At 47.2% G+C, this 16,281-nt stretch overlaps 1 protein-coding gene across 3 annotated transcripts in view; it reads right to left on the bottom strand.

The window, feature by feature from the left end:
- BMERB1 (bMERB domain containing 1) overlaps window positions 1–16,281 on the bottom strand; it is a 178,527-nt gene that overhangs the window by 68,099 nt on the left and 94,147 nt on the right. For all 3 annotated transcript variants that reach the window (XM_063796170.1, XM_063796171.1, NM_001246424.1), the window contains 1 exon segment: window positions 4,757–4,880. In XM_063796170.1, the coding sequence (XP_063652240.1) occupies window positions 4,757–4,880 (124 nt within the window).

Here is a 16,281-nt window from a genome sequence, read left to right as displayed (position 1 = left end):
CTAGCTGGTGACCTCGAACAAGTCACTTTGCCTCTCCGACCTCAATTTCCTCATTCATAAAATAAAAGAGATAGAACTTACTCTATTAGGGTTCTTGCGAGGACTCAAGAAGCTAAAATTAAGGGGTGAATGCATGCAGGGGACGTAGCACTCAGGGTGGCATATCAGTGCCCGCGGGAAAACAGCAACTCTGTGTGCTCCCTCATGTGTCCAAGGTCACAGACCAAGGACGTCAGAGAGCCAGGATGATGACCTCTGATCCCACATCTCCCGAGTTCTCACCATTCCCTGGGAGTAGGGAAATCTCCCTCCTCTTCTTCCTCACTGTCGTGGCAGGAAAAGAGGGAGAACAGGCAGGGGCTGTGGATCTTGGGGGAAAGGACAAGTTAAATCAGCTGAGAAAAAGGAAGCCCATGAAATAATCTAAATGTCAGGGTGCCAGGGCTTTGGGGCTGGGGCAGGCAGTCCCCCCCGGACTCATGCTTAAAAGAGTCAATGCAGGCTGGGTGCAGTGGCTCACACCTGTAATCCCAAGGAGGCCAAGGAGGGCAGATCACTTGAGGCCAGGAGTTCAAGACCAGCCTGGCCAACATGGTGAAACCTTGTCTCTACTAAAAATACAAAAATTAGCTGGGCATGGTGGTGGGCACCTGTAGTCTCAGCTACTTGGAAGGCCGAGGCACAAGAATCGCTTGAACCCAGGAGACGGAGGTTGCAGTGAGCCAAGATCGCACCACTGCACTCCAGCCTGGGCGACAGAGCGAGACTCTGTCACAAGAAATAAAAATAAAAGAGTTAATGCTGCGAGAAGCATTGGAAGTGAGACACATTCTCAACCATGAAATAGGGGCTGACTCACACGGTCTCTGCAGCAGCTGATGGGCATTAAGGTGATTACTTCGCAGCAGGTGTGACAAAACAAATCTCACCGCGGCTATTACACTACGGTCACTGGGAGTCTTTCAGCCCAGGGCTGTCACATTCCTGTCACTTAAAGCTTCCTCGCCTGAGCCTGAAAATGATCAGTAGGGTCTGAAATTTTTTTCTCTCCTACTCTGTGCCAAGAGTGTCTCGTGTGTGTGTGTGTGTGTGTGTGTAAGGATTGTTGGGGTAAGGATGGAGTGAGAAAGAATAATTTATTGCACATTTGACAAATATTCATGACACTCAGTGCCAGGCACTGTTCCAAATGCTGGGAAGACGTGAGGAAATTGGATAAGGTCTCTGCCCTCATGGAGTTTATAAACTTGAAGGAATTATGTTGGTAGTTTATACTCAAAGCTTCCTTCCTTCCTCCTTTCCTTTCCTCCCTTCCCTCCCTTCCCCTGTCCGCCTCTCCCCTCCCTCTCCCCCTCCCTTCTCTCCCACTCCCTTCCCTCCTTCCTTCCTTCACTGATTCACTTAATAAACATTCTGGAGTCAGACTGCATCCTAGCTTGGCTACTTATTAGCTAATGCAGCATCAGGCAAATTTTGTAACCTCCCATTCCTTCCCATCCAAAATGGAGATAAGAACAGGACACACTCACAGGATAAGCCCCACAGCTTCGGGAAAAACCATCTCTGAGAAACAGCCAAGAAAGTGAATTCAAGCAGGGCCTTGGCTCAAAGCCTGTTGGCCTGGAGGGCTGAGGATGATGGATGAGGACTTTGTGCAGATCTGAGCATACTGTGTTCTTTGTCCTGGCTGCCTTAGTGTCCACCGTCTATCTCTGAGATTGATGAGGCAGGTGCATCACTGGGCAAGCTACACACCATACAAGGCTGAGCCTGGTTGGGGAGCGTCATCACCATCCAATACTGTCTGTAGGACTCCATTCCAGCAAGACATCTGGGGGCCTGGAAGGGGGTCCCTCCCCTGGAAAATGTCACAGAATCCCTGATCTATGTCCTAACAACACTCAGGTCCTTCTGTATCCTTTAGATAATTTTATTTATCCTAGGGTCTACTGTTGACATTTGTCCCTAAGTGGTCAGATTCATGGGCTAGATGAGGACATTCAATGAGATCACAAGTCAAGAGCTTACTGCAGAGCTGCCTCTTAAGAAATGCTAGTTATTCTTGTCCTTAAGCCTGGGCTAAGTGACAGGCATGTGCACACCCATACACACACACATATCCACACATCCACACCCACATCCACACACACCCACACCCACATCCACACATGCACACACATCCACACGCACACATACACACCCACATCCACACACACACCCACACATGCACACACATATCCTCACACACACATCCACACACACAGATCCACACACATCCACACACCCACACACACATCCACACACACACATCCACAATACACATATACACACACATCCAGACACCCACATACGAACACCCCCACACACATCCACACATCCACATCCACACACATCCACACAAATGTCCACACACACATCCATACACCCACATCCACACACGCGCGCACACAGTAAAGGTCAGTAAATGCACAGTGGTAACCATTGTTCCTGCAGCAGCACCATTAGGTAAATAAAAATAAATATATATTTTTAAAATTTTTAATTTGTATTTGTATTTTTAAATTTTTTGTATTTTTGTAGTTTTTTTTTAAACAAAGGGATCTTGATCTTGATTACTTAAAAGCCAAGACTCATATTCTCTGTCTTCCCTTTATTTTATTATTATTTTGGGATAGTTTCTCTCTGTTGCCCAGACTGGAGTGAAATGGTATAATCTCAGCTCGCTGTAGCCTCCGCCTCCCAGGTTCAAATGATTCTTGTGCCTCAGCCTCCCAAGTAGCTGGGATTATAGGCGCACGCCACCACACGTGACTAAATTTTTTGTATTTTTACTAGAGACGGGTTTTTGCCCTGTTGGCCAGGCTGGTCTCAAACTCCTGGCCTCAAGTGATCTACCCACCTCGGCCTCTCAAACTGCTAGGATTATAGATGTGAGCCACCACACCTGGCCTCTCTGTCTTCCTTTTAAAACACAGGGAGGAAAGGATTGCTTCTGAATGCTCACGTATCATTTTAGCTTATTTCCAGACAAAAGGGAAGATATTTCTTAGCCATGAAGTGGAAGTGTTTTCTAGAACCTTCCTCAGAGATGTCTGTGAAAAGGAATTATGCATGGGAAGCATTTAGCTCACGGTCTTGCACATGCAAAGGGCTGGATAAATGACAGCTGTGAATACTGCAGTTCATTTTATGTGGCGAGAGGGAAGGTCATATAACGTCCTAGTGAGAGTATGGGCTTTCAGGAGTTCGAGGCTGCAGTGAGCTATGACGGCCTCACTGCATTCCACCCTGGACAACAGAGCAAGACCCTTTAACTAAATAAGTAACTAAAAATTTATAAAGAAGAGGTGTTTTAAAAGCAGAAAGAGCTGAGTCTGAACCCTAACTCCCCATTTACTAGCTGGGAGGCCTTGGGCAGGCTGTTTCATTTCTTCAAGCCTCAGTCTCCTCATCTGCAAAATGGGATGATCACAGACTCGGCCTCTTGGTGTTATGAAAAATCAGTGAAAGAATAGGGGAGGGGCCTAGCGCCTGCCTAAAAGATTTGACGTTCCTGCTGCTTCCAGTGGAGGGTGGGTGGGTGGGTGAGTGAGCTGACAGGCAGCGCAGGGAATTTTCCAGCCAGGTTGCCTCTTAACCTCTGGTTTGGTTTGGTTTTGCTTGTAACCTTTCACTGTTTGTCGGCAAAAGCCCAATTTTTAAAAAAACTTTTCCATTTTAATTTGATGTTTTTATATTTTTTGTATTTTTAATTTTTTTCTTTTAGCGACAGGCTCTCGCTGTGTCTCCCAGGTTGGAGTGCAATGGTATGATCATAGTTCACTGCAGTCTTGAACCCCTGGGCTAAACCGATCCCCCCACCTCATCCTCCTGAGTAGCTGGGACAAAGGCACACACAGCCACACACAGCTAATTTTATTTTTTGTAGAGACAGGGTCTGGCTACATTGCCCTGTCTGGTCTTGAACTCCTGGGTTCAAGCGATCATCCCGCCTCAGCCTCCCAAAGTGCTGTGATTACAGGTGTGAGCCACTGCACCTGGCCTTAATTTGTGCTTTTTAGAGACAGGGCCTCTCTCTGTCACCCAAGATGGAGTGTGGTGATGCGATCATAGTTCACTGCAGCCTTGAACTCCAGGACTCAAGCAGTCCTCCCACCTCAGCCTCCTGAGTAGCTGGGACCACAGGTGTGCACCACCACACACTCAGAGCCCAACTTTTTAAATGAGAGTTTGTCTTGAAAGACTACCTGCAACTCTTCAGGAATGCTGTGCTCTGTAGATAACGAACGTTCAGCCCATGTGACTCTGATGTTGCTAGAGACCCCATCTTGTTATTTTCCCCCATTTTAGAAATGAGGGAACTGAAATTCAGAGAGTCCAAGTAACCTGCCCAAGCTGACAGGCTTAAAAAAAACTCAGGCCTATCTGAGAGCAGAGTGTGCGCTCGTGAAAGACACCAGCACAGGGTACAGCCTCTGCATTCCCCTCCCTCTTTCTTCCCCGTGGGTGATACAGAAAGAACAAAGGTTTTGGAGTCAGATTGGCCTGAATTCAATTCCAACTTCAGGGTCTTGCTTAAAACAGGAGATGACAATATCCACTTCCCTGGGTGGTGGTGAGAATCAAATGAGGCTTTTAAAAACGTGCATAATGCCTTTATCTCAGTGCCTGGCACACAGTAGACGATCAACAAATATTAGGTTTTCCTCTCTCCTCCACACACTTCTTTCCTTGGCCACATCCCCAAAACACTCACATGAACCTGAGCTCAGACTCCCGGCGGACCAAGACTTCCCGGAGACGCTGAATTTTTGCCATCTCCAGCTCAATCTCCTCTGGCATCATGGTTGTCTCCGCCATGGAGATGATGTCCAGCTGATCTGTGCAGGAGACAGGAAATACAACCATCAGGACCCCAAGGCTGCACCGTGGGACAGACCCTGACATGGTTCCAGGGCACAGCCTTGCTCTGCGACCATCATACGCCTTGAGGACAGACTTCAGCCTGTGCCGCAAATGTGTATTCATGAGCACACCCTTTGGGAACGAGAAAATGTGTTTTCCAAAGGAATTTACATCGTTTGCTTTGTTTTGTTTTGTTTTTAGACGGAGTCTGGCTCTGTCGCCCAGGCTGGAGTGCGGTGAAGCGATCTCGGCTCACTGCAAGCTCCATTCCCGGGTTCACGCCATTCTCCTGCCTCAGCCTCCCGAGTAGCTGGGACTACAGGCGCCCGACACCTCGCCTGGCTAATTTGTTGTATATTTTTTAGTAGAGACGGGGTTTACCGTGTTAGCCAGGATGGTCTCGATCTCCTGACCTTGTGATCTACCCGCCTCGGCCTCCCAAAGTGCTGGGATTACAGGCGTGAGCCACCGCACCCGGCCTTGTTTTTGTTTTTTGAGACACAGTCCTGCTCTGTTGCCCAGGCTGCAATGCAGTGGTGTGATCTCAATCTCGGCTCACTGCAACCTCTGCCTCTGAGGTTCAGGCGATTCTCCCACCTCAGCCTTATAAGTAGCTGGGATTACAAGTGCACACAACCAGGCCCGGCTAATTTTTGTATTTTTAGGAGTGATGGGGTTTCACCATGTTGACCAGGCTGACATCAAGTGATCCGCCCGCCTCAACCTCCCAAAGTGCTGGGATTACAGTCGTGAGGCCACCACGCCTGGCTGGGAACTTTGTTATGATGGCTAGTGGAGGCTCACAAGTGGGCTCACAAAAGCCTGATTAAGGCCTTGTCAGCCCCTGCCTGGTCCCAGATTCTGAGCCTCTGCTCCCCCTGACCACGACCACTTTGCCCTGTGGTGTAAGCCTCTAAGACCAGCCGACTCTAGGCAGAAGAAAGTTTTATCATAATTATCTTATAGTAATACTACTACCAAGTAGTGTTAAGTATTTTTTCATTTGTTTTTGAGACTAGGCCTCACTCTGTCATCCAAGCTGGGGTGCAGTGGTGCAATCATAGCTCACTGCCACCTCGAACCCCGGGCTCAAGGGACCCTTCCGCCTCAGTCTCCCAAGTAGCTGGGACTACAGGCCCACCTAGTAATTTTTTAATTTTTATTTTTTGTAGAGATGGGGGTGTCACTATGTTGCCAAGGTTGGTCTCAAACTCCTGGCCTCAGGCGATCCTCCCAACTTGGCCTCCTGAAGTGCTGGGATTACAAGCGTGAGCATACATACAGATACATATATATATGTGTGTGTATATACATATATGAATATATGTGGTTTTATATATATATAATATGTGTAATATACACAGACACACTTTTTTTTCTTTTTTGAGACGGAGTCTCGCCCTGTTGCCCAGGCTGGAGTGCAGTGGCACGATCTTGGCTCAATGCAACCTTCACCTCCCGGGTTCGAGTGATTCTCCTGCGTCAGTCTCCCGAGTAGCTGGGATAACAAGTTTATGCCACCACACCCGGCTAATTTTTGTATTTTTCGTTGAGATGGGGTTTCACCATGTTGGCCAGGCTGATCTCGAACTCCTGACCTCGTGACCCACCCGCCTCAGCCTCCCAAAGTGCTAGGATTATAGGCATGAGCCACCGCGCCTGGCCAGACACACTTTATAAAGACTGAAAAAGTCCACTAAAATGTTAGCAGTTAAAATGTTAATATATATGCGTGTGAATATATATTTATACTATTATATGCATATACATATATCCACTGTGATGTAGCTCTTATTTTTCTAATATAAAGTGAGGACCTCACTATTTCATTATGTGTTCTTTTCACCTAGCAACATGCCTTGAGCGCTCCTGCCTGTCCTTGGATGGTCTTCCTCGGCAGCAGCATGGAAGGCGGGGCGGTTTTCTATTTGTGGCTGTATCACGAAGCACTTAAGCAATCCACAGACATGTAGGTTGTTTCCTATTTTTTCCCCACTGTAATCATGGGGAAAAAAATGTAAGAATTATTTTCACCGTAAGAATGTTCCAGTGAAGAACGTTCTCAAAGTGAAAACTTCGCACACATCTACAGGGTTCCTTCGGGCTATGTTTCTAGGGTGAATGGCTGAGATATAAGGGATGTGCTATTCAAGGCCTTTGATCGGTAGTGGGGGAGACTCGGGGCAGGAGATGTTTTTGGTGTACCCTGAGACACCATCACATCATCTGTATCTGCTAATTCCTTCCACACCCGCCCCCCAGATGGAGCCCACCCCACACCTCAGTTCTACAAGGGCGTCTGTCTTTTTCCTTATACTCAAGGAATAATGAAAGTTGGTATACCTTATACCCATGATTTGGAAAGTTGTTCTCTTTTTCCTTTTTCTTTTTTTTTTTGAGACGGAGTATCCCTCTGTTGCCCAGGCTGGAGTGCAGTGGCACAATATCGGCTCACTGCAACCTCCGCCTCCCGGATTCAAGCAGTTCTCCTGCCTCAGCCTCCTGAGTAGCTTGGACTACAGGCTCGTGCCACCATGCCCAGCTAATTTTTGTATTTTTAGTAGAGTTGGGGTTTCACCATGTGGGCCAGGCTTGTCTGGAACTCCTGACCTCAAGTGATCAGCCTGCCTTGGCCTCCCATAATGCTGGGATTACAGGTGTGAGCCACCACACCAGGTCTTCTTTTTTCTTTTTGTAGAGATGAGGTCTCGCTATGTGGCCCAGACTGGTCTGGAACTTCTGGCCTCAAGTAATCCTCCTGCCTCAGCCTCCCAAAATGCTGGGATTACTTACAGGTGTGAGTCACTGTGCCCAGAGAAAGTTGTCCTGTTTCTACCTGTCCAACTGCCTTCTATGTCCTGGGGCCCTGGCCCTTGCACACGTGCACAGGGTTTAGGGCGCTGTGATTTGCAGGCTTCCCTGAAGTCAGTCCCTACCTGCTTGGATCTCTAGATAGAACAGCGCCTTCTTCTAGGAGCCCACCTGATGCATTTGTCCACCTGTGGGACTCTCCCGGCCCTGAGTTGTTCAGCAGACGTTGGATTCTCAGTAAATTGGAGTTCCTTTCTATTACCTACCCCCTGATGTGTCCGTTCCATGTGCCAAAATTATCTGCTTCCCCTCCACCAATCAAAACACCTTATTTTGCTAAAGAGACAGAAAGAAGGTAATTCTCCGGAGTTGATTCTCACATTGAAATGAATGGCCTCTCTTCATTCTCTCTGAGACAATTCCCCTTTTTTTTTTTTTTTTTTTTTTTTTTTTTTTGAGAGCAAGTCTTGCTCTGTTGCCCAGGCTGGAGCGTGGTGATGCAGTCTCCGCTCATTGCAACCTCTGCCTCCCAGGCTCCAGCAATTCTCCTGCCTCAGCCTCCCAAGTATGTGGATCTACAGGTGCATGTCACCACGCCTGGCTAATTTTTTGTATTTTTAGTAGAGACAGGGTTTCACCATTTTGGCCAGGCTGGTTTTGAACTCCTGACCTCAGGTAATCTGCCAGCCTTGGCTTCCCAAAGTGCTGGGATTACAGGCGCGAGCCACTGTGCCTGGCCTGACAACTCCCAGTTTTCAAGAGAAACAGTAACAAAGGCAATGGAAAAGGCCAAGCAATTATATGGGGAGAGGAAAAAATTTGACCTGTCGGTCATCAGCCTATTGAAGATTTTCTCCTCTTTGAGTTCAGCATCTCAGAACAATGTGTGCTTCTTTTATATTTTCAGGGAGCACCAATATTTCATGAAATAGATAAGTGCAGAACATAAATAGTGCAGAATCTGCTATTGGGTTGGAGAGGGGGTCACCGAACAACTGTATAAGTGGGAGGAAGAGAGTGGAGGTGGGTGAATGGGAAAAACATGAAATTAGAGAGATTCACAATCACCTCCTCCCTGCCTTCTAAAGATGGCGGGTCCCGAAGATTATCTGGCCACCTGGCTGAGCCTCTGCCAGGGAAGGGTGAAAAGGGAGACACAGTGGAGGGAGAGGAGGGAGTGTCAAAGAGAAGCAGGAAGGAGAGAGGTCAGAGCAGCCGCCTCAGGCTGTGGCTTGGGGAGAGGGAGCGATGTCTGTTTGCAGAGGATTTGTAGGAAATGTCTCATGTGATGTGCTGCCTAAAGATCTCCTGGGGCCATCTGGTTATGCTTCAAGGCCCCAGGAATCCAATTTCGGGTCCTACTACTGTCCCTGACACCATGCTGTGGTGACTCCTGGGATTGAAGCAGTGAGGACAGGCTTGAGAAAGGAGGGAAGGAGGGAGGAATAGGATCGAAATATTAATATTGGCTGGGCACGGTGGCTCACGCCTGTAATTCCAGCACTTTGAGAGGCCGAAGAGAGCGGATCACCTGATGTCAGGAGTTCGAGACCGGTGTGACCAACACGGTGAAATCCAGTCTACTAAAAATACAAAAATTAGCCTGGCATGCTGGCAGATGCCTGTAATCCCAGCTGCTTGAGAGACTGAGGCACGAGAACCACGTGAACCTGGGAGGCAGAGGCTGCAGTGAGCCGAGATCATACCACTACACTACAGCCTGAGGGACAGAGTGAGACTCTGTCTAAAAAAAAAAAAAAAGATAATTAATATTGAGTGCTACTGTGTGCTGTGATGCTACCAAGCTAGAAGACCAGCCTTACCAAATCAGATGGCCTGGGTTTGAGTTCCAGTTCTGCCCCTCCCTGGCTGTGTGGCCTTGGGGAGTTGGTTAACCTCTCAGCAGCTCTGTTTCTCCTCTGTAAGGGAGCCCACCACCCAAAACAGACGTGAGGGATGAATTACCCCGGCACGTCACGTTTAATATATGCTTGCAATTGCCCTCGTTATGACCGCCGCACCTGCTCTGCCCATCACCTCTTTTAATCCTCGCCATAAGCCAGCAAGTTCAGTAGGTTCTCATTTTCGCAAAGAAACAAAGGCTCAGCGCTGGCAAGGGAAAGAGCTGAGTCCAGGTCTAGCTTCAAATTCATGCTCTTTGACCCTCACAGCTGCCTCTGGTCCAGGCAGCTGTTCTAAGTCCGACACCCCCCATTCATTCCTATCTCAGAGTCAAGCGTGGTGCCCTAACAATTCATGGCCAGTGGGGAGGCTTAAAACAAAAGGAATTTAATCTCTTGGAGTTCGGGAAGCCAGAAGTCGGAAACCAAGGTGTTGGCAGGGTCACGCGCTCTCCAGAGGCTCTAGGGATGGATCTTTTCTTGGCCCTTGCAGCCCCTGGTGGCTCCTTGGTTTGTAGTATTAGGCTGGTGCAAAAGTAATTATGGTTTTTGCCACTGGATGTAATAGCATCACTTCAACCTCTGCCTCTGTTTTCACAGGTTCTTCCTCCGGGTGGCTCTGTGTGTCTTCTTTTCTGTCTCATTAGATTTAGGGCCCACCCTAATCTAATGTGAGCTCATCTGGATCCTGATCTGAATTACCCCTGCAAAGACCTTATTTCCAAATAAGGTCACATTCTGATGTTTTAAGATGCACATGAACTTCAGGAGGCCACAAACCCACAAGAATGAATGGCCACAGCCTTGCAAGCTTCCTGACAACAATGTCACTCTCTCCAGGGGCTTTAGATCCTGCACACAGAGCACAGCCTTGGCTGGAAGCAGCAGGGGTCCCAGCAGGAGTCACCAGGGGGTGAGGGAAGTGCATGGGGGAAGTGGGGTCTGGCAAAAAACAGCTAGGCGGGGGCAGTGTCAGAAATCCTCATTTGACACTAGTCATCAGCCGCAAGACCTCGAATGAGTCCCTTTATGTCTTTGCGTCACTTTCCTCCTCTGTACAGGAATTCAATAGTTACCTGTGCTGGAGGCTTTCTGTGTATTATCTCATTTAATCTCTATTTTACTGAGATGACTCTGAGGCTTAGAGAAGAAAAGTGACTTGTTCAACATCACACAGCCAGATCATTGCAGAGATAGTATTCAAACCCAGCTTGTGCTCTCTCTCTCTCAATCCCCGCTCCACTCCACAACCACGTGACCTTAACCACGTAATCCAGCCTCCTGGTGAGGGCTGAATGCATTTGTGCCTGCGAAAGTGCGTAGTTAACCACCCCACGATATGAGTATCCTTGTTTTTCTCATCACAGTTCAGATGGGCAACCTGATTTCCATGGGACAGATGCTGAAAACGGCAACATACCCTGGGGCGAGGCGTGGGACGAAGAGAATTAATCACATCCCAAGAACTGGCATTTTACCTCCATCCCCGGGGGAGGATGGAGGCGGTGGTGCCAGGCTCCAGGTGCTTAGCTTGGATTTGGGGCAAAGAATGGAACAAAGACCTATGTTGAAAAGTCTTGCTCAAGGATGTTTTTCTTCCCCAAGAGAAAGGAACGAAGCCTAAAGCTTGAATCAGATACAAATCGTTAGAATCCTTTCTTGCCATGAGCTGTCTCTGCATCAGGCACTGTGTTGGGCTCATTGTAAACCTCATCTTTTTTTTTTTTTTTTTTTTGGTGGGGCAGGGTCTCGCTCTGTCTTCCAGGCTGGATTGCAGTGGCATGATCTTGGCTCACTGCAGCCTCAACCTCCCGGGCTCAAGCAATCCTCTCACTTCAGCCTCCCGAGTAGCTGAAATTACAGGTTCACTCCACCACACCCAGCGACTTTTTTTGTACTATTTGTAGAGATGGGGTTTTGCCATGTTGCCCAGGCTGGTCTCCCAACTCCTGAGCTCAAGTGATCTGCCCATCTCAGCCTCCCAAAGCGCTGGGATTACAGGAATGAGTCTCATCTCATTTAGTCTGCACAATACCTTAGGCCAGGGGTTGATACCCTATGGCCAGGGGACCAAGCGCAGCCCCATGCTTGACGTTGTAAGTAGAGTTGTTCTGGAACACTGATCATGCTCATTCATTTACATGTCATTTATGGCTGCTTTTGCATTGCAAAAACTGAGTAGTTGCCACAGAGACTCCCTGGCCCACGAAGCCTCAAATATTCACTACCTGGCTCTTTATAGAAAAAGTTGGCCAACCCCTTCCCTGGGTGGTATACTGTAATCTCTCCAGTTTAAAAGTTAGGAAAGCCAGGTTTACCCAGTAACGATAATAACTAACATTTATCGAGCATTTATCACATGCCAGCACCTGTGCATTACCTTATCTGATTCTCAAAACAGCCCTGGGTGGTCAGTGCTGTTATCCCATTTCATAGATGGGGAAGTCGAGGCTCAGGAAAGGGAGTAAGTGATGGAGGTGAGATTTAAAACAAGATCTGTCCTACTCCAAAGCTCTTGTTGTAATCAACCATATTCTTATAAGAACTACCTCCCTACGTAAGTACCATCATCATCATAACAAAACTGAGTAGACTGTATTGCTTTAGACACAGAGGGAGTAGTTATTCCCAGACATCAGTGGGCAAGGTGAATATCTAGGGAGGTTGTTTAAGAAACAATTCCCTGCCTCCACCTCCAAGGATTAGGATAAACCTGGGTTGGGGTGTTGTGTCCAGGGACCTTAATGAAGGAGGTCTTCAGATCAGAGTGGAAAATGCTGATACAGGACCTGAATAAATGAATATCACACACAGTCAGTTTCTTTCCAGTCTGAACTTGTGTGATAGAAATTAGCCTGCTAGACTGTTCCTTTCTTGATCACATTTTCCAACTAGAAGGCAGGCATCCGACAGCTGCCAAGGAATGTCTCCACGAGGAGGACAAATCACGGGAAGAAACGGGAGGAGCGTTTCAAGCTGGCTAGAGACAACAAGTCTCTCACGCACACTTCCAAGCAAGAGCTTGCTTGCTGTGTGGAGACAGCAAAGCATGAAGGCACAGACGTCCCCAGGGCTCCAACTGCCACTGCTGTCATTGAGCTTCCAGGAGCTGAGTCACTTCTGGGGGAAGAGGCAGCTAAATCCATCTTCCCATCCCCAAATGCCACCCCAGGGAGATGCATGCTTCCTGAGCGGTGGCACCAGCAAACAAGAGCTGAGCACCCGGGCAGCCCTGGTATGCACCAGCAGGTTTAATCACTGATCTCAAAACAAAACAAAAAGTAAGGCTACCCAGGGACAGGAGTGGTGGAGGTGATGGAGGATGAGGGCTGGTGATCCAAAAACTTCTAGTTTAAATACAAGCTTGGAGGGTTAAACTGCTGGGGACCAGAGAGATACCTTTCCTAGCCCATCTTTTCCAATCAGGGGTCATGGTAAGAATTTAAGCTCAGGGTGCCCTGCACAACCTCTGCCTTTACTTCTGCTTTATAACTTTATGTGCCTAGTACTGGCCCCAGAGCTTGCTCATTTTGGGTGTTTACCGGAGCGCCATGATCTAGCTCATATCAACCTCTCTTTCTAGATTAATAAAATGAGGCTTAGAGAGGTCATAAGTGATTGGTCAAACTCACTCACTCAATTGTTGCAGCAACATCAAGGGTTCTGTCTAGATCCTGCTACTCGCTGCACAGAAAGCCAATCACTGAGGCAATGAGTATTGCCAGAGAAGGCTTTAATTGGGTGCTGCAGCTGAGGAGATGGAAAGAGACTCAAATCCATCTCCTCAACCCACTAAAATTAGAGGTAGCAAGGAAGAAACGCAACCGTGTGTTACATTGTGATACATCCCTATTCTTTTTTTTTTTGGGGGAAATTATTAGGAAGGGGTAAGGAAGAGAATCTGGTCAACAGGATGCAGGTGGTTGGTTAGGCAATCGTGATGGTTGAGGAGTCTGGCATCTCATTGTCCACATATAGTGATCTGCTAAATTTCAATTCCTTAATACTATCTGGAAGGCCGAGAGGTCAGTTTCTTGAGAAAGGAACTCAGGTAAAATGAATGTAACTTTCTAAAATTTTAAGATTAGGAGGGGGCTGGGCACAGTGGCTCATGCCTGTAATCCCAGCACTTTGGGAGGCTGAGGCAGGTGGATCACAAGGTCAGATAGAGACCATCTTGGCTAACACGGTGAAACCCTGTCTCTACTAAAAATACAAAAAATTAGCCGGGCGTGGTGGCGGGCACCTGTAGTCCCAGCTACTTGGGAGGCTGAGGCAGGAGAATGGTGTGAACCCGGGAGGCGGAGCTTGTAGTGAGCAGAGATCGCACCGCGGCACTTCAGCCTGGGTGACAGAGCAAGACTCCGTCTCAAAAAAAAAAGAAAAAAGAAAAACAAAAGATTAGGAAGGTAAATTTTTGTGTTTATTCAAACAAAACAAAACAAAAAAACACCATAAACATCAGTTCTAAGGGGCAATTGGGGCAGTGCTATAATGAGTGGTAGAAATGAAACTCAAACCCAGATCTATCTGATCCCAATGCCCATGCTCTAAGGTCAAAAGAGCTACAGAACAGTGTTTCCAAAACTCTCAACACTGCATAGAATTTACCCCAGCTACATATTCTGTACTCTGTCATATACCACTCAGTATGTCATGACATTCACTTTTTTTTTTTTTTTTTTTTTTTTTTTTGAGACGGCGTCTCGCTCTGTTACCCAGGCTGGAGTGCAGTGGCGCGATCTTGGCTCACTGCAAGCTCTGCCTCCTGAGTTCACGCCATTCTCCTGCCTCAGCCTCCTGAGTAGCTGGGACTACAGGCGCCCACCACCACACCAGCCTAATTTTTTGTACTTTTAGTAGAGACGGGTTTCACCATGTTAGCCAGGATGGTCTCGATCTCCTGACCTCATGATCCACCCACCTCGGCCTCCCAAAGTGCTGGGATTACAGGCGTGAGCCACTGCGCTTGGCCGACATTGACTTTTTTTACTCAAACTCCCTAAAGGAAATGTCCCATGACATCCACAGACAATAAGTGACTCTTACTTGGCATAATTAGAAAATAGCCATGAAAATAAACCTGAGGAAACAAAGCAATACTGTTAAATTCTTGCTAAATACTATAGCCTGCTTAAGGTTCAGAATGAAGCTTGAATTTTCTTTCTTAACAAGGTGAATCAGCAAGTACTAGGGGCATTAAAGACAAAGCTAGCACCAAATTGTGGCTTTCTCCTTTAGGTAATCAAAAAGGTTGATAATTGGGGAGAAAATACGTAGCTTTCCTGAAGGGAAATTCATTGCTGTTTGATGCTACAAGCATGAAAGTACCACTGGGGGTACCTATCCCATCCCCTGTTGTAGAATAGAATTCCAGTCCTTTGCGTTGGAAAGGTCTTAAACGACGTTTTGGTCAGCCTCATACCCGTGTTGGATAGGATGTAAATGACTTGGCAAGATATGGTTCTCAGGGTCCCTCAACAAACGGTTCTCATTCAAACTTCAGTGAGAACTCAAGCTAGAAGGACAATTCTCAGCCATGGGTTAAGTCCTACCCAAAGAGGAATCAGCCATTTTGAGCGATTATTTCAACCCAGCTCATATAACAAAGGCAATTAAATGAAGGGCTGGGGGTGGGGGTGCTATTCATTTCAGTCATTGGAATATACTTGGGTCACAGCCGTTGCATTTAGGGAAGGACATGAGGGACTCAGGTAGGGGGAGTCAGTGTTGGGGGAGAATCAACTTTCACCTAATATGTCCTTTTCTCTTGTTTGGGTTCTTAAATATACTTTTTTTTTAAATACTTTTATATTTCTAAAAAATGTGGAGGGAAGAGGATCACTTGAAGCCATGAGTTTAAGACCAGCCTGGGCAACAGAGCAAGACCCCATCTCTACAAAAATAAAATGTAAACATTAGCCAGATGTGGTGGCACGCAGCTGTGGTCCCAGCTACTTAGGAGGCTGAGGTGGGAGGATCGCTTCGGTCCAGGAGTTTGAGGGCTTCAGTGAGCTATGATGGTGCCACTGCACTCCAGCCTAGGTGACAGAGTGAGACACTATCTTTAAAAAAAAAAAAAAAAAAAAAAAAAATTTTAAGAAGAGTTGCAAAGAGCATAAAGAATTCCCCTCTACTCCTCATTAAATTTCCACTATTGTTAACATTACCAAGAAGTTGACATTGGTGCATTGTTATTAACTATATTCACTGAAATTTTAGCAATTTACCAATGGTCAGATGTTACATTTGCAAAACAGATTTAAAATTAAGAAGAGAGAAAAGAAAAGGGGTTGGCATGTGCAGGCACCATGGGGAGCCAGGCCAGCCCTTGAAGAGGGCAAGAGAGGGGAGTGGTTCTGGGCATGGGCTTTTGGGTTTCAGAGTCCAGCTCTCACGCTTGAGCCATGCATCAGTGACTCTGGGCGCCTCAGTTTCTTCATCTGCAACATTGGGGAACAAGCATACCCATCTCACAGATGATTCATGTAAGTGACAAGCATACAGAAAGTTCTCTGTAACATATATTTGCTCTTATATACATTTAATAACTATGCATTGAGAACCTGCTTCGTGGCAGACCCTGCTCTAAGCAATGGGGAAGGAGCAATGAGCAAAACAGACACAAATCTCTGCCCTTGTGGACCTGAGCTTCTAGCAAGAG

Source organism: Pan troglodytes, chromosome 18, assembly GCF_028858775.2.
Source record: "Pan troglodytes isolate AG18354 chromosome 18, NHGRI_mPanTro3-v2.0_pri, whole genome shotgun sequence".
In the NCBI taxonomy this organism is placed as follows: Eukaryota; Metazoa; Chordata; class Mammalia; order Primates; family Hominidae; genus Pan; species Pan troglodytes.
The sequence above is the reverse complement of the archived record's forward strand: the minus strand, read 5'-3'. Positions and strand labels throughout refer to the sequence as shown.